Raw genomic sequence first — 25,938 nt, 5'->3', positions numbered from 1 at the left:
AAGAATAAAGTTGAATACAGTCTAAAAAGCTCCAGAGAATATGACATGGAAAAGTACAGTAATTATACTTTTTGTCTTAGAGAGAAATGTGAAAGAAGTTGTTGGAGAATGCAGGCAATAACTATCCGACTTCCTTGTAAAAATGTGACGTGGACTATATTTCTGCCATTACAAAAAACCAAAAACATCCCCTCCTGCCCCCCCTCCCCTCTCCCCATCAACCACAAATAACCCCAACCTATTTTTTATTATTAAATAAAGAATTAAGTAGGAAATACCAAGAATGGTGTTGGAGGCAATGACAATAAAGCCTGGATTAGTGCTTTCCCCACACCAACAAAAACCAGCCAAACAAAACCAGACAGAAGTGTAGCTAGGGTGATCAGATTTCCCAATTTTATAGGGACAGTCCTGATATTTGGGGCTTTGTCTTATATTGGCGCCTAACTACCCCCACCTCCTGCCCTGATTTTTCACACTTGCTGTCTGGTCACCCTAAGTGTAGCAGCTAGGTAGCTTAAGATTCAGCTAACTCCGTGGCTACTCGGTTATAACGGATGCTAAGACTTTTAAGTGCGACTAACCCATTTAACCATCAGGATATTGAATAGAAAAAATATGGAGATTCCAAGTGCATGCTTTTGGGGTTTGGTTTGGTTCTAATGATTGCCTTATCTCTTTAGTTGTAATCCCTTTCCCCTGCTACCAACCGGTGCAATGCAATCCAATTGGTTGGCAATCATATTGCAAGCTAAAGAGACTTAGTGCTTTACCAGCGATCCATGGTAAAAGGTTCCTCCAATACTTGTGCGGCAGGTCAGGTTTAAAAGAAGCTGCTCCTTAGAGCAGGGACTGTCTCTTTGTTACATGTTTATACAGAAATGTGGTCTTTGAACCTCTAAGTGCTACTGCACTGTAAACTATAGTGTCTGACTCATAAGGGCAATTTTTCAATTCACTCAGACTGTTCCTGGGTTTTTTTTTTTTTTATTTGCATGTGCCAATTGAACACACATGGGTTTTGCTTGTACATCTACTATTTGGGTGTAAAAGTGATAGTACACAAATCATGGAGTGATGAGGGTGGCAATGGCTTTAATGGACAGGGTAACTTCCTCCCCATCTGTGGCTATCTGATCTGACTAGCAACAGCTGGGATGAAAGGCCGCAGCTTGGTCAGAAGAGAGTGGCAGCCAGAGAGGCTGGGGATCACCCTCATGGGAAGCTTCTCAGACACAGCTGGCGAGGAGCTGCCTAAGGCACAGGCCCAACAAGTGCACCAGGAGTGGGGTCAGATACCTGGGAACAGCTAAGTGGCTTGCTTTCCCTCTACTACACAAAGTGAGGGAATGGACCGAACTTACTAAGTCCCTTGTAATAGGCCCCTAGCTTACAATAACAGCAGGGGTTAAAGAGGAGTCAGCATAGGTTGGCAAACTGAAAGGCCAATGTATCCTCAATGGTCGCATAAGTAGAGAGGAGGGGAACGGCACCCCCTCACACCTGCATACTCAAGTTGTTTGGGTGAACAAAGAGGTGTGTATAGAAATGGAGAGCAGGTTGAGGCCCCTTTGAAAATGGGACCCGTATAACTTCAGTGTAAAGAGATTTATTCGCAATTCAGACCATTAAGTTCATAATGTCCTAGTCAGCACTGTTGAGATCGACCTGGTAGACTAAAACACCCTATCTCTAGTTTTAACATCAGTTATTTCAAGGTATTTATTTGATACCATGGATTTTCTTTTTAAATTACTGATTCTCGTGTAAAAAGAAAAGGAGGACTTGTGGCACCTTAGAGGCTAACAAATTTATTTGAGCATAAGCTTTCGTGAGCTACAGCTCACTTCATTGGATGCATTCCCGATATATTTTAGTAATCTTTGGGGGCTGTGTCTGGATTGTTTTTTTGCCATGGGGAAGAAATATACACAGTGAAAAAATAACTGTTCATAAATTAGGGGTCCCTGTACTTCTTGGCATCCATTTCAGTTACTTTGGGCTATATCCCTGCTCAGTTATATTGGTATAAATCCAGAGTAAGTCCAATGGTCTTACCCTAGAATTACAAAAGCATGACTGAAATAAAATTTTTCCTTGAAAGTTTCAGTGAACATGAAACCTGGCTGATACTGAACATCACATTCCAACACATGTTCGTTTACACAGTGTATGTTAAACAATAAGAAAGGGTAGTGTGGGGTATGGAAAAGTCTCTTTAGTTACCCATATTGGTAAAAGAACTTCCCTAGTAGAAAGTCACATTTCCTAGCCTTGTGTTCATATATAATGAAAGAGTCTCATGCCCTACATAACTGATGCAAACTAGCTGAACTAAGAATGCTGAGAGATCCTCAAATTTGAATTTCAAACTGACTCTAATTTTTTCTTCTTCTGAATTTTAAGAGTTTTAAATGAATCCTCTCGCCAACCACTGGTGTTTCTCCTTTTCATCTTGGGGTGAAATGGAGTCAATATGGATTTGGGTTTTTTTATTTTAAAAAAATAATCCAAACCTAAGAGACTGGCCCAAGCCATGGAGTTTGGATCTGGACTGAAACTTCTCTGAAAAAGTTGGGCAGATAAGAAGGGGAGGGGAGATTTGGAGTCCCAGTTGAGTCATTACCTTTTAGCATTGACGATTCAAAATGCTGTTTATGTAGATCTGAAGATTCACCTGTGGAACTGCAATGACATTATTAATGAACATAACTGCAATAAGAAAAGTAGCTTGTATACACAGCACTTGCAATTCAATAACTGCATTCCCTCTTCTTCTCAGAACTTGGTATTTGCAGTGCTCTTCATGCCTGACACTTCAAATGCCCCAGAATGGAATCTATGGAAGAAGAAAGCATTGGAGGATACTCCTCTGAGAGTAGTTGCACTGAAGGCAAGGAAGAGCCCCTGAGAAGTCCAACAGTCGAGCAGGTCAGGCTTCTTTTGGGTTTGAGGCTCACAGCATTGTGGTTGGGCGAGGAATTTGTGGTTAAAGTAGCTTGGCCTTGCTAGGACTGGCTGAGGAATAAGAGCAGGTTTTTCATAATAATTTAGGTGTTAAGCCACCACTTGCCATCTGCTGTTTCCTCCGTTAACAAGCCCCTATTGTGGCTTGTTTACCTTAATTGTAGTTTAGTGGCATTTCTCCCAATGTAACTCTGTCATACTCAACAATTTATGATGCAATCACCAGCCTTCCAGCTGTGGACTGGATTGGGCCCATTACAGCCCATCTGTGGCCAGAGAGATTTGTGGTAAGCAACCAGCCCAGGGAGCAAGTTAACAAGACCCAAAACTCAGCCCCAGAGTGTATATGTAGAGGACCATCATTAGATAACCCTAAAACAAGGGGGAATGTACCTAGGTATAGAAAAGTGTAGTCTCTTAGTTTTTATGAAACATTGAACTTGTTTTCATAGTAATTCAAACAAACTCGGGGAAATAAAAAGAATATTTTTCAATACCATTTTTGGGATATTCAGTCACTTTTTTCCCCCTGGCATTTTGATCCAGTGGTAATTTCATGTTAGGAGGTTGAATTACCAAAAGTAATACTTAAATGGGCCATGACTCATGATGCAAGGTTTTTAAAACCTAATTTTAATGTATAGTAGCAGGTTCATTTTGCCCTGCTGCATCCATTTCTGATTTCCCTTTGCTCAGGGCATATAATATTACAAGACCTGTCTCAGTGAGACTATGAAACCCTTAGTAGTAACCTTTCAAGCCTGGAAATCTGGCAGATTTTGGTGACTTGCACTGCTCCATTCAAGGAACTTTGTTGCTCTTAGGATATGGAGCCACACATCAATATTTGACATGACTGAGACTAAAAGAGTATTTTGGTTTCAGCTCATTTATAAAAGCAAGCTCAGTGCAAAAATGTTTACTGTAAGCTACTATGATGAGAGAAGTGAGATCCCATCAACAGTTAATGTTCAGGACTGGAGCAGTTAAGTTGGATAAAAAAAACAACCCCAAAGAGACTTTTCAATCATGCTTACAAACATCTCACCAAGGCACTCACTCTTGATCATAGTACTATCAAAAAAACGAATGGCAAAGTGTGAAGAGAAATGAAAAGCATCAAGGATCACTGGGGAAGAATATTGTAAGGAGTTATACGAGATAATCTAAGGTGTGTTCCAGAATGCACCTAGAATATTAAGGCTGTCTGCAAGTACTGATTACACAGCCATAAAGACATTCTTGTGGACAGAGACTGAAAGTAACATATAAGGAGGAATAAAAGTTCAACCTAGAAAGGTCCATGATTTCAAAGGGGTAATGATCTTACTGGAGGAAGTATGACCATGGGACTGAAAATTAGGTCTGGGATATGTGTTCTGATCTTGGGCAAGTCACTTAAATATTTATCTCATTTTCCCCTACAAAATGCTGCCTTGTCTCTCAGAGGGAAGGAGAATGGGAGAGGGGGAAGTAGTTGTGAGGCTTAATACATTTTAATGTTTGCAAGTTGATTTGAGATACTTTGACAAAAGCTGTTCTAGAACTACCGAATAATACCTATAGCAAAAGCATAGTATATGCTGCTATGATTGAGTTAATAAGAGGACTGGAAAGCATGCTTGTCTTTGAAAAAATCTGCCAAAGCATTTGGGGAAGATTGGTGTAAATCAAACTATGATGATGATGATTCCTAAGAAAGAGTTTAAGGAGATGAGAAGGCTGGACAGATGTTATATATGTTACACAAGGGAATGGAATTCCTGCTAACCGCTCTTCTGGATCCCAACAAGAGCAAGATTTGGGATCACTTTCTGTGCAAGTATTTTGGTGGAAAAGGCAAAAGTAATTAAATGACCTGCCTTTACATGAGTTTCCTAAATTATGAAAGTGTTTTTGACTAAGACTGTATCCACGAATATATGCTGTAACGTCTGACATACCCTTTATAATCTTTACAATAAGATTTGTGAGTCTGTCTCTGTGATTCCAAGCAGTAATAGTGTAATACCAGGATGACAATTTCAAGAATACTATAAATATCTGAATCCTGGGTTGTATCTTGCTGCTGTATACAAAATATTATCTTGCTGTTGCATGCAAAACATATTCTTCCATCATGTTTTCCTCATTATTGGTACACATCATGCTGAATGATCAAGGCAGACATTAGCTATAGTAACAATTACATGTTTGCCTCACAGAACCATGTCAGTTCACCTTCCAGTTTTAAGCAACTGTATGAGTGGAAACTGATCCAGTGAAGAGCCCAACAGTGTTTTCTGCAAGAAAACCCTTAAGCTTTGCATTTTCCCTGCTGGTGATGTAGGACACCAGACAATTCATGTTATGCTATGAATGCAACTTGCCTTGTATTAGTTAGAATAAATGCCTACATATGAACACCCATTGCTAGAACTTGTCTGCATACTTCCTTAAACTGGAATTTAATTGCTTTGTGTTTTTAAGGTTCTGTGCACCAATATATGACCCACAATCCATGTCACTGATATTAAGAATGAAATATTTCACTTTCTTCCGAATCACATTTGGGACATTGGAAAAAGAGGGTTTTGTACAGAGTAAATGGAGGTATCGCTGTCTAACAGGGAAGGAAATCAATTACTCTTCGCTCAGAAGCATTACCTTGCGGGTGCAACTATTTAATGTCTCCTTTTAGAATAGCTTTGAAAGTGCAAGATACAAACATAGATCTAATTGTTGCTGCAGTTCCCACTTCCTACCTTGATCTGGCTCATGGGTGAACTAATATTTGAGAAGTATACATTATGCAATATTTCAGCATAAATAATTGCATCCAAAAAACTATGTTAAAAGAACACAGAGATTACAAAGTTGAACACTCAGATGTTAGGAAATGCCAGGATTCAGGTTGCCCATGCCACCTTAATTTGGCCCCTTGTATCACAATGCATATGCAGTCTTTAATTACACAAAAACATACTATTATTTTCCACAAGATCCCTGTCTTGTGTGGTGTGCAGGATGGATGGATAGTGCTCTGGGAATGAATCAGGGTTATTGTGTAGTGAATGAGACTGCTGTCTGCAAGACTTCTTGTTGCAAAAGGTGTATGGTGAACATGGCAGGGGACTGCAGGAAGAGAAAGGATTGGCTCATGGTTAAGGCAGTTGGATACCATCCTGGGGGACTGGATTCTATCCCGGCCTCTGCCACAGAGTTTTGGTGCGATGCTGAGCAAATCCCTTAAACTAAATATTCATAGTCACTGATTATGTGTTCCTTGTGTTTCTGGTTGCCCAATTTGAGACATCTAGGGCCAGAGTAACAGAACTGCTGAATGATCGTAACTAACTGAAGTTGATCAGAGCCATGCTTTAAACATATAAAAATGCTATAAAAACACCAAGTGCTCTGAAAAATCAGGCTCTAAGTGCCTTAAATTGGGCATCCAAAATTAGTGGACATGTGACAATTTTGGTCTTAATCCCTCTGTGCCTCAGTTCTCCATCTGTAAAAATGGCAACAATCCCTCCTATTTTCACTGGGATATTGTGAAGATAAATTCATTAATGTTTGTGAAGCACTCCAATGCTATAGTGCACCACAGAAATGGCTAGGAAGGGTTTGAATGGTGTGTATTTAAATAAGGTCTGAGGCCACACACTGAAAGTGGAGGATAAAAAAAAAATCGAATACATACCCATTCACTGAATAAGCCTTGGGTCCTATGGAAAAGTAGTGTGTGTTCATGAAACTAAAGACAGTATCATAAAACAAGGGAGTTGAATTATGTGTAAATCTGACATGTATTAACTTTTGAGTGTTTGACTTTAAAATCTTAATGTTCTTTTTTTTTAATGTAATTTTTTAATGTAGTTTGATTTTAAAAAAAAACAAACAAAACCAACACACCTCCAATTAGCAGCAGCAGAGCTGCAGAATCCTGGTACCATGCCGCAGAATTTAGGTCCAGCATCCTACAGCAGTGCTTCTCAAGCTAGCTGATGTGGGGGACCGGCAATTTTTTTTCCAATGTGCGCACAGACTGGCAGCTGATGGCTCGCGGACTGGCACCGGTCCACGGACCACCACTTTGAGTAGCGCTGTCCTACAGAGTGCCCCGTGCCTCAACTGTAATCTACTTGGTTTAGTATGTCTGAGTGTCTCTCACGCAAGTGGCTGGCCCCAACGAGGAGGACAGTCTGCTTTTTACTTACTATTGAAGAAGTTACTAGGATGGCGCTAGTGGTAAGTGTAATAGTGCCATTGCCATGTTACAGGGGTACGTATAACCTTTTGCTAACCTAACCCGTGCCCTGTGGCTGAGGCCAAGAAATAAAGATTAGTCTCTTACCAGCTTTCTTGTGTGGCACAACCTTATTACCTAGGGGATTGTACCTTTGACGTGGTGAAGGTCCCAAATTTTATGACTAACTGAGTCAGGCCAGTCTGAAGCAATCTGATGTACAGAAACATGCATGTGGGCTTGTGAAAGTATTTAGCCACCAGAGGGCTGTGTGGCCACAATTTTTTGGCAGGTTCTTGGCTCTTTATTGGTTCAAATGATCCAGTCACTTGACTCAAGTGGGTGAATGGGTCTGTGTGCGTAAAGAGATTTGACTCTGAAATGAGTAACCAACTTTTCTTACGTCTCTGCTCTGTTGCTAGAAAATCCCCAGTAAGCCCGATTGTGGCTTACTTCTCTTTCCTAAATTCTTCAAAATCCCAGTTTGGTAGTCAGCACCTTCTAATGTAAGCTATATAAAGGTGGTACCATTGTGTAGCGAATGCAAACCTGCCTTGCACCATAACCAATCCTAAAGTGTACTCGCAAAGTAATGAGGATCCAAACTAATCTGGGTGACGTGGGGGTAATATAAATCTCAGTTCATACGCTTGTCTGTTATGCCCAGTGAAGGGATTCTGTATACTATCCAAAATGAACCATTCCATGGAGGAGTGGGTAACTTGGGGCATGTATAGGCCCTTGTCTGCAATGAATAGCTGTTTGATAGTAGCATGCATAGATCTGATTACTCTTCCCACACTGGAGATGGGCACAGAAAGTGGGGGGGGGGGGGCGGAGAAAGAACGGTGATGCTTTTACTATATTTGAAAGAAACAAAATATTATTTTTTAAAGAGAAGTAAGGAGCCTTCATTTTATTATCTGGACTATTTGGGAGGGGAAGGGTAGCTATTTAAGTAGACAACAGATGTGGTTACTACTACCCTGGATAGACAAACGAACTTTTTAGACTTTAGTCATCCTCTCCCTTTTCCAATTACTCATGTGGATTTACATATCTGCCAACATTTCAGATCCATAAATAAGGCCACTAGAGGGAAAAGTTTTAAATCCTTTGATGCACACTGGGCTAATAGAAGACTTCGGAGGAAAAGGGGACATTCAGCATATAGGAACAGGCATAAAATTGGTGCCATTTCGTCTCCTGGGTTGGAGGAGCTGAAAGTTTGCTCAACCGTGATAAATCAGTGCAACTGGCTGTGTTGTTCCCACATGTTAAATTATGTCCTGGCTGATGGCGATGATGAGTGTGTGTGGCTTGGAAAGGGTGTGGATGTTGTTGCATGTGCCTTAAAAATGTATGCTCCCAGCTGCAGTTGTGCGCCGGGGCGCTGAAGCTAGTGTTTTTTCTGTGTCTCCAGGGCAGGGTTTAGCGCGGCTGGCTCCGTGTCACACACAGATGTGACTCTTGTCTTCCCCCGGCAAACGTACAACCGGGACGGCTCCCGCCTCCCCCCCTCAAAAAAAAAAAAAAAAGCCTTAAAAAAAAAAAAGTCTCCAGCTCCCACACCCAGCAGCGGCAGAGCCCCGGGAGCTGATGGAACTGGTTGGGGGGGGCGCAGGAAATCGGGACCACGAGCAAAAACTTCAGCGCTGCCTAACTTTTCCCTTCCCTTTTAACGCGCTTCCCGGGGACTTTCTCCCATTTTCCTTCGGGTTGCGTCTGCTTTTTTTTTTTTTTTCTTCTCTCCCCCCCCCCCCCTTTCCCTTCCCTCTCGCTCTCCAGCGGCGGCTGGACGCCTGGAGCTGATAAGGAAGAGGAGAAGCAGCCGCAGGAGAGCTCGCCGCCGCGGCGAGGGGGAACCGGCCAGAGGGGGAAGAGAGCCCGAGCCCGAGCACACGCGCGGCGAGGTCGGCTCGCAATAAAGCTCGCCGGGGCTGCTCGGCTTTTTTGACAGCTGGGCTCGAGGGGCCTCGGTGGGACACCTCTCCCCCCCCACCCCCGCCCGGGTTTGCACTTGCCCCCCCTCCCCTCCCTGCCCCAAGAGCCATGCAAAGCGGCTGAGGGTTAAAGGGGAGCAAGGAAGCAACCTAGTCCTTTCCGATCCCCTGGCAAATCCTCCCTCCCCTTCCAGCCAAACAACCCAACAACAACAAACCAACCTGTGGAGGCTTCAGACCCAAACCTGGGTCCCTCCCGCCCCCGCAGCAGCTCGCTGTTGAAAGCTCTGTCTCGCGGCTGCTGAAGTTTTGGGGGCTGAAGGTTTGAAGAGCTCGAGAGACTCCCTCTCTTCCCCCCTCCCCCGTGTTTTTGTTTTTTTGTTTTTAGTTCAAATCACCTGAAGGCTTGAGAGTGAGCGGGAGTGGGGGTGGGGTGGGGGGCAGAGAAAGAGGAAAACCGAGGCGAGCAGAGAGAGCCCAGAGGCAGAAGGAAGGGGCTGGTGCAGGCACGGCTGCTGAGAGGAGATCAAAAGACAGGGGGTGCACTTGACAACCAGCATGCAGAGATGGTAAGAAGTTTCCAACAGCTTTTCGGTTTCATTCTAGCCTTTACTTTTTATTTTGTTGTTAATACATTGTGCAGTAACCAAAACAGCCCGGCTCGGGAGCGTGTTCCAACAAACAGCTGGGGGCGGGGGGGGGGAGACATGTGCTACGTTGAAATAATGATTTAAGTTCTCCCAAACTTTCAGGCAGTTTGGGATGGGATGGCCACAGGATTTTGCTGCTACTTTCCTTCCACCAAAGGTGAGGGGATAATGTTTTGTGTGTTTTTTTTTTTCAAAAGTTTCCGGGGGGGGGGGGGAGATTGAATTAGACGGACTGTGGGGTGAGCTTCTTTTGGAAACCACCCTCTGCTTGGAAATGAGTAACGTTTGCACACCACGTAAAGGTCACCTTTGAAAGTGGGAGAAGAGGGGATGGGGGTGGGGGGCGAGGGTGAGAGAGAAACAGCGCCTGAGGCAGGGAGACAGAAGTGTAAATCCACCTTCCATCAGCAACTCTTTCTTCTCTTTTGCTTGTGCGTGTACTTGCAGTTTACACCTTTCCCATCAGCAGTTGTGCCCAGAACTTGTAGGGAAATATTGATGTGCTCACTGGAAGAGGGAAAACAGCTTTCAGAGCGTGTTTGCCGGCTCTCCTGTGAGCAGATGAAACGAGGCCAGTTCTTTTACACCAGGATTTTAGGAAACAGGTTTTTTGTTTTAATTAAAAACATATTTACATTAAAAATAAAAACCGAGATGACTCAGGATCTCAATTTGTTTAAGTCCTCTCGCCTGGGCTGTGTGTGAGGATACCTTTACAGCTGCAAGGAACAAGCACGTTTTAGGAAGCAAATGTATATGAAGCTTGACAGTGATATTTCTTGGGTTAAAAAGTATAGTTCGTTCAGCTAGTGAGGAGCAGGGACCAGCCCATATTGAATAAAGTGGTGTGTTGCTTGACCACTCCCATGCTTTTAGTAAGCTTCCACAGTAAATTGCTATTGTTTACCCACACTTGGGGATTGGATGTACTGTGGAGATGGGATAGTATCTATAAAAAGGGGGGTGGGGAGGAGAGGAATGAGACAGAGGGTTAGTATTTTTTCCATTCCTTCCTTAATGTGGCATGTCTTATTTCAGTGATGAAAGCCACAATTCTTGGAGTGTAGGAAATGCCACTGTTAAATGCAGGCAACAACAAAACCCCACCGAAAACCAGGCTGGGGAGGGGAAAAAAGCAGCATGTGCCCAGGACTGGTTACAGCAACAGGGACAGAAATTAAAGTGGTTTTGAAAGCAGCATGCAAATTATGATGATTCCCATTTACCCCAGAGTCAAGCTGTTGTAAAATTGATGCACAAAAGACATGTAATAATCTGGCGTACTCAGGATTAAAGTGGCAGAGTGTCTTTTTTGTTGCTGTTGTTCAACCAACAGTTAAAACGTCTTTTAAGTAAGCAGTGAAAGCAAAATATTACATGTTTCTCCTTTAAACTTGTGTGTCCTTCAGACATGGAAGCTAATTAAATGTTCGAAGACAGGAGAGGACTTTTTCATTATAGTATCTTCCATATACCATCTATATTATCGCTCATCTCATAGTCAGGAATTACTTTTAAAATAGGGTAAGCATTTTTTGTCAGTAATTATTGAATTCATTTCAGACAATAATATTTAATAAGCCTGATCAGCAGATACTGCTTAAGAATACCAAGTCCCTGAAAAAGTATGTGTAACTTTCCTTTCCCTTAAAAATTGGAGAAATCTTCAGTCTTATATTTAATGAAGCATAAGTCCTCGGTGTTACACTAGTTTCATTTTAAGCTGTCCAGCATTAATGAACCTTCTAGCTGTATGTATGTTCTGCTTTAAATTCCTGAAAAGCATGAGATTTAAAAATCAGATCACTAGATCTTTTGCAAGTTATGTATTTGGTAATTTTACATGATTCAGATGCAGGATAATATGAATGTTAACTTTTGTACTTATTTGCTATGAGAGAAGTTAGAAACTGCTTTTCAGACCCCAAAATATGAACTGTTCTGTATGCACAATGCTTAAACACAAAACAGAAGGGTTCAGGTTTAGTCTATTAGTTTTAAAAAAAATTGTTAAAATATTTTAGGTGGACAAATCTAGGAGATGTATGTGTTTGTTCACACTGTTTGAGTTTTTATACTTGAAGTGTATGTGACAGATGGAGATATGCGATTACATATAACAGAAGCAGTAAAGGAACAGACAAAAGCAGAGCTGACTATTTCTGTATTAAAATGTAAGTGCTACAGTTTGACTTTTCAAATGAGTTTTTGCGTTCAGTGCTTTACATAACATTTTGTCCTAATCTTGCTTGCTGTCAGGGATGTTTCATGGTTGTGCAATTGCTGCAGTCAAGAATGCCAATTTGCATTCCAGGAGTGTCATTTGATTACTTTTATCTGCACAGCTCCAAGACTGGCCCAGACCTCTCATTTCATCTTGCCATGTCACGAGTCAATGCTGTGTCGTCTTTTCAAAAATCTGCCTGATTTAGACAAGAAAGAAAAGTACTTTCATGTTGCAGCCGCACTCCCCTGCTAACTTGTCAGCAGCAGGATGTGATTCGCTTGGGCCCAGAAGAATGGTACAGAGATGAGGGTTAGGCGGTTCAATAAGCCCGTGGACAGGTAGTGTGTGACATCCCAAGAGAGCTTAAGTTAATGAAGAACAGGTCTGCTTAGTTCTCCACACTCTGACCTCGTGCTGTCCCCACAGTTTTCTCATTTGATCTTTCCCAGCAAATTGATCTTTTCTTGTATTTTCTTGCCTTCCAAGTTAGTCCTTATGGGACTGAAATTAGCAGAGCAACTTAAGTTGGATAATACAGCTGTTCAGAAAAGAAGAAATTGGACACGAGCTCAGAAGGGGGAAGGGGAAGAAAGCTATTCTTTTTGTTGTTGTTACTGAGAATTTTTTTTATTTTATTTTAAAGGACTTCAAAATAGGCAGTAGCTTGGAAGTTCACTTTTTTTTTCATTTTAATCTTTCTGGACGGTCTTTTTGCACGTTTGTTTTTTCTAAGCGTACATATTTGAGACAAATAACTTAGCAGTATATAGTACACGTTTGTTTTAGTATTTGTCAGCTGAACTTGTTAGAAATGATTTGCTAGTCTATAATGAGGCTTTTACAGTTACAGTGAGACATGCTAAATATCAATTGCACATGCCAACTACATTATTTATAGTCTGCCAAATAAGTATAATTCCATAGTATCCAATACTGAAATGCAGAAGAGATTAAACAATAAAAGCCATTACAAATGCTATATGTAAATATTGTGGTAGGTGAAAATATAGTTTGCAAGTTAGCACCCACATTAATAGTTTTCTGGAATACAAGCTCATGGAAACAACATTGTTTTTGAATTAAGGTACACTATGTTTAAAAACTGGGGTCTAAAATAGGGGTATAGTATTACTTTGTCTAAGTATCTTTGTTTTATTTTTTCACTGCATGTAATGGTTGAAATGTATTTTAATACATACATGACTAACTTGTCACATAGAGTGTAAGGTTTCAGGTTAGAATTTTTTAAGTTGGAAGTGATGAAGAGATTCTTTAGTTTGCTGCATAATAATAAGTAATATTTAACTTTCTGGGTTTCATAGCAGATGTTCTCATTTATCATCCACATCTTTGCAAGATGTAGTATTGAAAACATTGCTGAATAAAAACAAAAACACTTATCTAAGGGAAATGCTGCACGCTCTCTCTCTGTATTGCTTTTTAAAATGGAAAGGAAATGGAAAGGATCATTGGTTAGTTAAACTCCTCTCTGCAGAGCTACTGGGAGCCTCTTGATTTTATTAGATATGCCTAAGGTTTAAAAAAATGAAAACATACTCAGAAAAATTGAATGGTTATGAAAAGAAGTTAGTAATCATCATAGATCTAGTGTTTAGGCTTTGGGGATGACTTTATTGTGTTTTAGGTGTGATGTATGTGCATATCAATAGGATTTGCAGTTGACTCCTATAAGTCTCAACAACTGGTTTTAATTTTCAGAAAATTAAATTGAAGTCCAACTAAAATGCATTTGAGACATTGAATTTATAAAACAAACTTCCATATTATTATTATTTTTATTATTATTTTAATTGAACGGGTCTTCGAAGAAGTCCCTTTCACACATTGGACACCGGCCTTCAAAAGTTATATTATTTTTGTTAAGAACATTTACATAATGAAAATCCTCTTTATTTTCTGCAATACATGTTTATATGGTTCAGTTTGTGTTTGACTATAAAACTAGTAAAGTCAGTCACAGAAAAGACAAGTGTTACATGTAAAGATTCCTATATAATGTAGAGGGTACAATTAGGACAGAGGATTCTCTTTAGAAAATGGATAGGCTATGAAGGAATAAGTAACAATTACTATTTTATTTAAATAAATGGTACTTAACAATTTAATGAAATATTTGTTTGTTTAATCTCACATTTTGTGTCTATCTCTTTCCACCTAATTTGTGACATGTTGACATTTAAAAATCCCATTGATCATAATTGCTGCATAATAGTCCTATGCTAGCTTTTATGAGCATTACTTTGAACAAACTTATTTACCATTTAAGTAAATGATATAATCCAGTGAGATAAACTGCCAGATTTGTCTCTTTATCTCTTGCACAGCACAGTAGCTCTCATTCTGTTGCTAGCTAGTAAAAGCTTTTATTTGTTGCTTATTAGAACCCTTAGTACACTCAGGAGTTCAGCTGTAATTTAATTTGGTTGTTCAAAGACGCTCTTCGGTTGTTTTAGAATGTTTTCATAGCACAGTTTTACCACACGTTATAAATATGTATGTTCTACTACAATACATAGGCAGATAGGGTTGCAGGTAAATCAAGGCTTTTTCATCTTTCACTGTTGAGTTTGTTTCTGGACTTTGTGCTTCTAGAATAACTTAAACTAAGTAATAAACCATGAATGCAGATAACTTCAGATTTGTTTTCTACTTATCACTGTAGACTGCTCTTTTTGTTTCTCTTTTTGCTCTTTTCAGTAACTTTCTGTAGAGTTAAAATGGTTTACCATTTACTTAAACCTCTCTTGATAGAAAATAATCAAACCCAGAAGGGTTCTAAAAATAAGTAGATAATAAGCACCACAATCCTTTTTTAATGATGAAAAATAAAATATATGTAAAACTGATGAATAAATCACAAGCATAAGAAACTAAAATGCTGTAAACTATCTTCCGAGAAGTTTTGAAGTGCCCGTGATCTGATGCACCATTTGGAAGTTTAGCCACGTTTTTGCAACATATTACAATTTTTTAGGCCAACAATTGTTCTGTGCTATAAAACCACATAAAGTAGTGCCTTCAGAATTCTTTGGCTACGAGGAAAACCTGCTGATAATGTAGGAGTACAGATTATGAACTGCTACAAGCCTTTAAGGATACTGAGTGTGTGTGTGACACCCATCATGCTGTCAAGTGAAATCATATTGAACCCATGTTGCAACTGTATCATATTTGTCAAATGTGGTGGTGGTTTGAAACGTGTGATTTGTGCGTCTTTAGTCCCTGCTTTTTTATGTTCAGTACAAAGATGTAACAACAGGCACAAAACATTTTTCCCTTATTGTGACCTTACATTTGCCAAAGTGCCCCATGCTGAAATTCCTTTTCAGTGTCTTTTTTTCTTCCAAAGCCAGACATGTACCCAGACACAAAAGCCTCTGTGTATAGCAAGCTGTTTTAAATATTGTGACTCGTCGATGTGCTGTCCTTTCTCTGCTTGAGCCAAGGATCTCTGCTCAGTGTCTGTGGATTACCAAGCCCCTTCTTTATTGTACCTCTTGTCAGCTATTCCTATTCATTTAACCTTTCATTAGTGTCTGTGCAGCTTCACTGTCTGGAAAGGCAAGGAAAAACCTAAAGGCCTACTGTCACAGTTATTAGATTTCTCGGTTACATCCCAGCAACCATAAAGGAGTAAGAGTCAACACTATTGTCATGCATGCTGCTGTCCTGGGGTGCAACTCTTCTATGCGTGTCAAGGACATGTGCCACATGTTGATAATGCATCCCAGGGATAAATGCACAACATGGGGGATAGACCAAGGCTGGAAGTAATGAGCTTTGTAGGAGTTATTGCAAAGACAAACAGTTTGTGCAGGAATTTTGCTTAAGAGGCCAAAGAGATGGACTTGCATTAAGTGTTGCCAAGGTTTGCCTGTGAGGTACTTGTCAATCATGTTAGTTTCATTTACAAGGGGGAAAATTAAATGTTTCTGCAACTGGGAAATGTATTGACTTTTTTTTAACCTGGCAGCCATGGAATATATTTCAAGTAGTTCTCCAAAACATACTGTACTTTGAATCATCTTTTTTGGCATGGATCAAAAATTGTCAACTCAGCCAATTAAAAATTTTCAAAACTGCAAGTAAGATCAGGTTAACAGAAAAATACTGATATGCATAAACAAAGGATCAAACTAATTCCCAGTTGGTAACTCTGTTGACTTAACTGGACTTGTCCTAGGGATGAATTTGACCAAGAATCTGAAGATGCACTTGGATAACTTCAACCACCACCCCTACCCCAAAGAGCAACATCAAGGGGCAGATTTTGCAGTCCGTGGGGCTGACTCTCCACTCATGTAACTCCGCTGAAGGCAAATAGAATGTGATAAAGTGGGGAATCACTACTTTTGCCAACAAGATTGTAATTTACACCAAGAAAAAAAAGATGGATTTATTCCTCACTTCCCTCTCTACAGCACAATGTAGTAATACTTTTATCACTCTTATCAAAATAGTTTAATACATGCCTCTATGGAAATATGACTTTCCTAAGAATATAGAGTTAAGCTTAAAGTGAACAGAATGTTGGGAATCATTCAGAAAGGGATAGGTAAGAAGACAGAAAATATCATGTTGCCTCTATATAAATCCATGGTACATCCACATCTTGAATACTACATGCAGATCTGGTCACCCCATCTCAAAAAAGATATATTGGAATTGGAAAAGGTTCAGAAAAGGGCAACAAAAATGATTAGGGATATGGAATGGCTTCCATATGAGGATAGTTTAATAAGACTGGGACTTTTCAGCTTGGAAAAGACACAGCTAAAGATATGATAGAGGTCTATAAAATCATGATTGGTGTGGCGAAAGTAAATAAGGAAGTGTTATTTACTCCTTCTCATAACACAAGAACTAGGGGTCACCAAATGAAATTAATAGGCAGTAGGTTTAAAACAAATAAAAGGAAGTATTTCTTCACACAACGCACAGTCAACCTGTGGAACTCCTTGCTAGAGGATAGTGTGAAGGCCAAGACCATAACAGGGTTCAAAAAAGAACTAGATAAATTCATGGAGGATAGTTCCATCAATGGCTATTAGCCAGGATGGGTAGGAATGGTGTCCCTAGCCTCTGTTTGCCAGAAGCTGGGGATGACGGACAGGGGATGGATCACTTGATGATTACCTGTTCTGTTCATTCCCACTGGGGCACCTGGCTCTGGCCACTGTCGGAAGACAGGATACTGGGCTAGATGGACCTTTTGGTCTGACCCAGTAGAGCCATTCTTATGTTCTTAATTATATTTGAATAGAAACCATTAGTTTTGTATATATTCTAAGGTCCTACTCCAGATCACGTTTACACCAGGGTATATAAGTAGTAACACTAGTGAAATAAATATAACTACATCTTTGTGAAACTGCAGAAGAAAGTCTCTAGTCAGGCCATTAATGTTTTAAATATGGCACACTATGAAGACTTGTAAGATAACAAATATGAATGAGAAACTAAAGTTTGCGTAAGTTTAATCTTTTCTGAAGTTGTTTGTATTGAGTTCAAGTAATGTAAATAGCAAATACAAGTGCAAGTGGCCATCATTTTATTAACAGCAGTAGTAGTTGCTTCCCCCCACAACCCCAATTCTCACGTGGAAGAAATGAAGCATGGCTATACCATTTTGTTATAGTACAGAATATGGAAGGTAAAGTGACAGGAAACATATAATCTAGTAGTAAACTGTAGAAATGATTGCTTCAGAAGGAGACCATACGTTAGATGAAATTCGGTAGGCAGTACAGAAATCTTTTTAATGTTGTTGTTACACAGAAGTGGATGGCAGTTCTGCCACTGATGTTAAATACCAAACTCCCTTAAATTCTATTAGGCAGTTATATTCTTTGTGAGCAGGAATGGACAAACATTTAAATGGGATTAAAACTACAGAAGTGAATTGGAACAATTGTAGCATTGCCTACTTAGTTTTAAGCATTCTATCTTTACAAGACTGATGTTAGTTTGTTTGAATCTAAAAGTTACTACATGGTTTCCAAATGAAAGATGAAAGGGCCAGTTAAGTATCTAATACATTTTCATGTTGAAATATAACATTTGGAAGGGTGTGCTTAGCATGATGAACCCCTTTTTCCATACTCTAACTTATCCTGGTAATTTTTGTAATAAAAGTATCTTGAAATTGAGTTATAAGAATTGAGGAGCAAATAAAAGGTAAACTAATTTGGAGGTCCCTATTAGTGTCATTGGTGAACTAAAGGAAATATTTGTTTCCCTGGAAGCTTTCATTTTCTCTGTGTTCATGTTAATACATGTCTATATTTATTGCTTTCTGAATAATGACTTTTGTAGTTCTTTTGATAGACTGTTATTGCCTTAAGTACATTGACTTTGTGTGGCACTTTGCCAGTTTTGCTAGACAAAAGTTTCATTATTCATCTTGGTAAGTATTAGCAACCTCATGGTTGCTTTCATATCAAAAGGATTATGTTATATGCATATGTTTTTTGGGAAAATGACCATTTTTAAATATTTATATGTGGATGATTTACAAACACTTGTAGCTCATAGGATTACTTTGTTAGCTATTATATCCTACTAATCCAGCCAGCTGTATCAAATAATATGTTTCTTTTTCTGAATTAATCAATTTTATTCTTATATTTTATCTGTATTAATTCCTATGAATTTTAGGATGTGTTTTGTGTTTCCTAATAATTATACATAGAATAAGTTTTGCTGAAACGCAAGAAGCCTACCTGTTTGTAAGAGCCGTTAAGATCTGTTAAATAGCTAAAAGTTGAATCAGTTAAGAGTAAATCAGCATAAAAGCTGGTAACCATTGGCACAGATAAGAATGGTCCCTGAACTTTGGGGAACCAAAAGGAGGAACTGTACACATCACTGAACAGGTTTATCCGGTGTCTACAACTGGTTGGTAACCTCAGGATACACCACAACTTGGAAGTCACCAAGAGAGCCTAGGCTGGCAGTTTTTGGAGTGAGATAATCATTATTAATATATAGAGAGTAAGTGTCATATCCACTTACCTATAGGATAAGGGTACCCATAAATTTCTTAGGGTACGAAAATAAGTTTTGGGTATAGTAGGTTGGGCTTGAATTACATAGCGTCAGGATCATATAGAAACCTTGTAAGGAAGAAGTCAGAAGCGCTCTTCTTGCTCCTTAAGCTTCTTTTTATTAGATGTCTTTTAGCTTTCTTCTAGTGCTCTTTTAGTCTTTAGCTCTTTCTTTTCTTTGTTCTCCTATATTCTACAGACTATCTTTTTATCCACCTATCATTCGATCTTCTATCAGGCTATCCGCTCAGCTTGTGTAGTATAGTATAACTACTCAACATTCCTAACTACTTGGGAAGCCAGAATCATCGTGTTATTGCATGCCGGGGTAAGGCTGGTCCTTCACTTCCTATTACCGGGTCCTCAAGGAAGGGTGTGAGTATGTTAAGTTAAGGCACTTATAATAGGAATGTTACCACCAGGAGTTTTAGAATTCTTTTACTGTTTTGCAGTTATAAGTTTCATAGCATTTATTATTCTTTTGTTAATCTCAATAAAGTTTTTGTCAGTTTGGTATTGTCCTCAGTGTAAGTGTTTTTGCTAGCACCCCAAGAGTCCTCTCCCAATATAGAACTCTCTGAGTTCTTGTACCCTGTAGTCTGAATTGGACAAGAACCTGTAAATCTTCTGGTTGGATGCAGTCAGTGGTGAGCCATAGCTAACCCGTCAAATTCAGGTCAACACACTAATACAATTATGTAGTGCTTTTACATTGGCTGATGTCACTTACGTTTCTGAATGTCCATTGAAAAACTTTCCAGAGTGATACCTTGGAAAAAACTCTGCAAGAATGTTAAATTTTTCACTAAGAACTTGTCAGTCCTTTGCTGAAAATAATAATGGTACTAGTGATCATTGCATATTTTCATTGATTACGCTTAGCTGTCACAACAAGGCATGACCACCGTTTTCCACATGTTTTGTTTCTAGAGGACAACAGCGGGCTTGATCCCAATAAAGTCAGTGAGAGCAGGAGGAAGCTTAATGTGTGATGATACAACAATTTAAATATACTGCAATGTGTTTGCTTTTCAGTAAAACCCATGTATTCTAATATGCGTGCTACATTTGGGCCAAATTTAGAGGTACTATGTAGGGCAGCATAAGTTGGCATATTAAGTATGTGTAAGAGAATCTGAGCCTATGATGAGATGTTTGATGAGAAGGTTGCAGCAGGAGAAGCAATTTAAGAGGATTGTGTAAGGGGTATGAGTTAAAATAACCCACACCTTATTTTAAGTTCCTTTCTTGTTGTTTTCTGCTTTCATTGTATAAATTACACCAGCTTAAACTCAGTCACTTTCCTGTACAGCCACTTACCAACTTGTAACTTGTACCACCTTGCATATTATCTCTGAATTTAGCCCTGTGCATTGGAATGAGTTTTCATAGACTGTTTCATTTGTGTTTGTGCTGTAGGAAACAAGTTCCTCAAATGCTGACTACAGTGGCAAAGACAGATTATTGTGACTCATACCAGTATTGCTAGGGGAAGGGTGACAGGAGGGAGAAAGAAGTGAGGAGAGGACTTCTTAATTCACCATAGCCCAGTGGATTGGGTAGGAGTGAGAGCAACAACTGTATAATCACCTCCGCCTACTCTAATTGGTCACTGCTGTAAAGACCCAAATGCTAACGTTTGCATGGGCAAAAATATCTCCAGGGAAGCAAGGGGAGCTAGGGAGAAGAAGGCATAACCAATACTGGCACTGCAGGACACCATATCCTGAGAGATGGTCACCACAGAGGACTGGATGTGCTGGTCTTCCCCGTGGTTACCATTGGAGCAGGACATGAGTTTGGCAACTTTGTAAGTAGAAAATATAGACTACAGGAGAGTGGCAATCCCAGACTCCCAACTGTCATACACTTGAGATGGAGAGGTTGCTTCTCTCGTAGAACTGTCAAATAGGATCTGATGGACGTCTGGACCCAGGGAAAGTCCCGGTTCTCAGTGCAAGAGTTTGGTTGAACTGATGGAAATAAGTGGTTGGACCAAGAGGCTGTTAAGATACTTCAGTCTTCACCATACAAGAAGGGCTATGGGTCCCTCATATGGTTAACGGATGAGATGTCCATGCCCAAGAGTTAGCTTGCAACTAATCGTTAAAGACAGATTAGTTGTTAATGTTTCTTTGAAGATGATGACAAAGTTGCTGCAAAATAAGGCAAACATGATGATGTCATCAACAGGGTATGTACATCTTCCTTCTGCTTTGTCCTCTACAAAAGAGCTATTGTAATTTAAAATGTTCTTTTTAGAGAGAGAGAGAGAGAGAGAGATGGTGTATATGCCACAAAGAACCATTAATTTCGCTCTAGCAAGATCTAACCACAAAGATATCAGAAGAAGAGAGCGCCTCTTCAGAACTTTCCCACCAATTCTGCTGTGACATAGTTACAGCATGCAGAGTAGGAGGGTGGATGTATTTATACAAGCATTGTGTTGGTCAAGTTCTGGTACTGAACTAAATGCAAGGAAGAAATCTGTCCTAAAATATGTGTGAAAATAAGTGCATGTCCAGTCAGGAGATTAAACCCCAGGGTAGCAAGTGAGCTGGGGCAAGCGTTGGCCTTTTGGTTTGATTATGATGGTACTTCTACTTTCATATATGCCTACACTTAACTACATTGTAAAGTCCATTTCTCAGCATTCTTACATTGTACACTGTGTTTTGACATTGATGAATATTTAATATACTGCCTTGTCCTCTGATATGAGTAACTCTCTGTAGACATCTTTGAACTCAAGACTATTACTGTGAACCTGTACTCTTATAAAAATATCAGAATAGTGGCAAAGAGAGCTGCTAACAGGTCATCTTTGTAATTCTGGCAGCTGAAGCTGACTATTGATTGCCCCTGTTTTTGACACATTGGTTCCTTTGCATTGGTTCCAGTCTCGTGGTCCTCGCTTGGGCAAAATACTGACTTCTGTGGGTGTTCTGCCTCCTTGCAAAGGACTGCAGGGCTGTGCTTCAAGAGAAAATAACAGTACTTAGCTCTTGTATAGCACTTCATCCGATCTCAGGTCTTCATGACTTGTACTGTATTTTGCTGATGAATTAGGGGTCCAGTCTCCTTGTTAAAAGTAAATATATAACTTCTGTTAATGGGAGTTACTTTGTATGAAATAAGGAGATAGTAGACACGAAAACCTTCTGTCATGTTTGCATCCTAAAAGCAGAATGAGTTGTCCTTATTTTTGGCCTGTATAAAGGAACCCTTTATCCATCTTTCTAAAAGATTTGAGTTTTGCTGCAGTTATAATGTAAATTGAGTTACGCTGAGATTATCTTGTCATGGCAACAGTGTGCAATGTATAGATTTCAGTCATTCTTAGGTTAGTGAAAGATGGGTAAATATTTCTACACTTGCAGTCAAAAAAAAAAAAAAAAGCCACAGAACTGTGTGGATTTAAGGTAATTTGTGTTCCTACCAAGCTACCTGCCTTGTGGGAAAAATTAGTATTTATAAGAGACCACACATAAAATAACAAGAAATATTAAGTGTTGAGCAGAATGCAGTATCAGGATGAGAAAAGTGCATGAATGTAATGAGAGATGACTGAAACTCAGAGGTGAAATCAAGTTATTGGAGGGAAATAACTTATTCCAGAAACATTAATCTCATAAATCCAAATGTACATTTTAGTGGTTTATCTACATAATGTATTGTATATTTCTTCTTATCTATTTCTAAAGTTAAATGTAATAATTCAATGGAATAGGCACTCCCCTATAATTTTTTGAGGGGTGGGGGCAGGGTTGTGTTTATATTTGTATTACCATAGGCCTACATTTTTAATGGTATTTAGTTGCTGTTGCACTCAGCAAAACGTAACTATCATTTTGAAAATGGATTTAGGCATGGAGGAGCCTAAATCCCATCAACTGTCAATGGATTTTGTCTTCTAAATACCTGAATCCCTTTTGAAAATGAACGCTCCTAAATCAGTTAGGTGTTGCAATGCTCAGAATTTAAAAATTCTTGGATGTCGCATGTTGGAGACCTTGTTGTGGTAAAGATCCTCAGTGTGCTGGGCACAGAACAAAAAAGCAGTCCCTGTCCCAAGGAACTTTCAATGTAAGTATAAAACTAAGAGTTGAGGGGAGAGGTTGAGCTAAATTTTAAAAAAATTTCTGTTACAACTATGTGAGCTGTACATTTCAGGTATTGTAAAGAGTGATATTGTCATGATGTTTTTGCATTCAGGTCTTGACTACATGGGGGATTTGCTCCATTTACAGCCATGGGTATTGGTGCATCAGTGTCATCCCCTAGTATAGGCAGACAGAGTCGCTGTATATCATGATTTGCACTGGTGCAGGTTACTTCAATTTTAAGCTAGGATACATGGTAAATCTTGGTTTATAGCAGCTTTGCCTGCCTACACTAGGATTTTGCACTGGTACAGATATACCTATGGCTGGCCACCAATGGCTGAAATCTCCAGAGTAGTCAAGGCCGTGCACAGAGCCTTTCATTCTAGTGGATTCCAAAAGTACATACAAATTTGACTAACTGTGCAAATTATGGGTCACGTTCTTGTTTCCCTCCATATCTATGCACAAGCCTCAAAATGCCAGGCAACGGTTTTAGGACGGGAAGTGATGACTATCAGATTAATTGGGAGTTTATTTGAAGTAAATTAGTGGAATGGACCCTCTCCTGCCCCCAACAATGCAATTAAGGGCAAAACTCAAACTGACTTCACAGGCAGCAGAATCTGGCCCTATATAAGGCCTTGAACTTGCATCATAAAAGTCTGTGGAAGTTTTCTCAGATCAAGCCCTAATTGCCCAAGTTGGAAAATGGCCAGGACACAGAGGCTAACATCTTACTCTTGAGGGAAAGCATCAAAGAATCATGAATGATTGCAAATGTTGAAATGTAAAACCAAAGTCTTCATGCAAAAGACAACACCTGCATGGCCAATATAAAGCTTTTGTTAGTTACCCAAGACATAGCAGTATTGAGAATGAGCCACAGTAGTGCTGAGAATGAGACCTGCAACCAAAGGTCTGGAAGGAACATCCAAGGCCGTGAATTGTGGGGACCTCAATGAGGGGACAGTTTCATTCATGAGTGATAGGATCTGGAGTTAAAAATGAGCATGTTTGTCTGTAAAAGTATGATCTATTTAATATATGTTCTATCTTCATCTGTAGAGGGTTCACAATGTGCACTGTGGAGAAAAAAAAACTAGTGAGGCTGTAAAGTTTAATTTTATCAAGAATAAACCATGAGAATGTCAGTAATGCCATGGTGTGTCATACTGTATTTAGAAGCTTATAATTAAAAGCTTTCTGTGGTATAACAATCTACGATGAAACAAAGTAATAGGGTAATATACTGTCCTGGATTCACATGCTCGTCTTTCATGCTAGTGTATGGCACTGTATGTTCTTTCTTGTTCCATGGTAGATTATTACCTTGAATGCATTTAATTACACATTTTTGTTCATTTTCCCCATTATATCTACCCTTGTGTTAAACTATTTATTTAGAACACTTGAAATACATCAGTGCAAGTTGCATACACGATCAAGGGCAGTATGCCTATGGTGGATGGTATTGGAAGATAATGCCCTCCCTTTTTTTACTTTAAAAAGCTCTGGATTCATTTTTCCAGTGGTAGAATCCATGTATCTCTGTGAGTGTGTGATCTAGATAGGGACTAGCTGAAGGAGGCACAAACTGGACAAGACCAAGACAAGTTGGTATTTCTGCGGGGATAACCAGAAAAGTTGGCAGAAGTTCACTTGTCATCCCTGACTGCAGGAGATTGTGCCCCATTTGCAGCACAAGTTTGTTGTTGAGATCCTTATCTTCATCCTCTTTCCCCTCCCCCCCGCCCCGCCCCGCCCCCAGCCCTCCATGTGTAGTTAGCTTGGAAGTTGCAATCTTTTCTTTTTGGATGTGGACCCAGCTACTGTTACGCATGTCTGTCAGCCTAAGATTAAGTTTCTGTAACTTCGCCTACGTGGAGTTACAAGTTGAAACCATTGATGAACTGTAGAGACCATTCATAAATTGTAACTAGCATGGAATGTGGTCAACCCACTCACTAAGCAGAGTCATGCAGAATATGTTGTTCTATAATTTGCACTGCCTGCCAATGAGCTTCCAGGGGCAGTTTAAAGATACTGATTTTAAAATATAAAGCCCTAAATTGATTGGATCTTGGCTACCTCAGAATCCTCTCTCCTCTCTGCTGTATTTCTATGCTTATGATCAGTTGAGGTGCTCAAACTCCCTTTGCTTGAAAAGGGAGGATTGTGAGTCTATGGGGCAGCTGGCATGGGTTGTTCATGAGAGGGCTTAACTTTGGAAATTAGATCTCTTCCCCCTCCCCTCACTCGTAGTTGGTGAAATCTGAGGGTTTATTAACCTTTTGAGGTATGTTGCAAAGCCCACATTTTTTCCTAGGTGTCTGGTGTAGTGAGAAGTGGCTTGTTGCCGTCTTACTTGGTGAACGTGTACCCCGCATCCCCATTCCCCAAGAGATCTTCATGGAACACTGGAAAAGCCCATTCGTTACTATTTCCTTTTTGACTTACGGGTGGCATTTCAAGGTGGCTATCTTTACGAATCTGTATGCAGTGAAAAAGTTTCTTTTATAAAGGCAGGTCAACCTGCTATACTGTTGTACAGATTTGAGGCCTTGAGAGAAACTTTAAATAATGGTAATAAAAGTACTTTTGTATTGGAAAGATTGCAGGTGAAGGAGACTCTCAGATGCTTGAATGAGCTCAGACTAATTGGATGAGTTGAAATCTTCTCCTTTTTCTGTAGAATGAAACTAGAATGTCTAGTCCTTATGTATGTTTCCACTGTGGCTCATTTGCTG

At 39.7% G+C, this 25,938-nt stretch overlaps 1 protein-coding gene across 1 annotated transcript in view; it reads left to right on the top strand.

Annotated features, from left to right (window-relative positions):
• The first annotated feature begins 2,832 nt into the window (after nt 1-2,832).
• Nucleotides 2,833-25,938, top strand: part of BNC2 (basonuclin zinc finger protein 2) — a 399,221-nt gene continuing 376,115 nt past the window's right edge. Inside the window, exon 1 of the mRNA XM_077816446.1 lies at nt 2,833-2,931. Within this exon, the coding sequence (XP_077672572.1) occupies nt 2,833-2,931 (99 nt within the window). The remainder of the gene's footprint in view (nt 2,932-25,938) is intronic.

This window comes from Eretmochelys imbricata, chromosome 5 (genome assembly GCF_965152235.1).
Source record: "Eretmochelys imbricata isolate rEreImb1 chromosome 5, rEreImb1.hap1, whole genome shotgun sequence".
NCBI classification, from domain to species: Eukaryota; Metazoa; Chordata; order Testudines; family Cheloniidae; genus Eretmochelys; species Eretmochelys imbricata.
The sequence above is the reverse complement of the archived record's forward strand: the minus strand, read 5'-3'. Positions and strand labels throughout refer to the sequence as shown.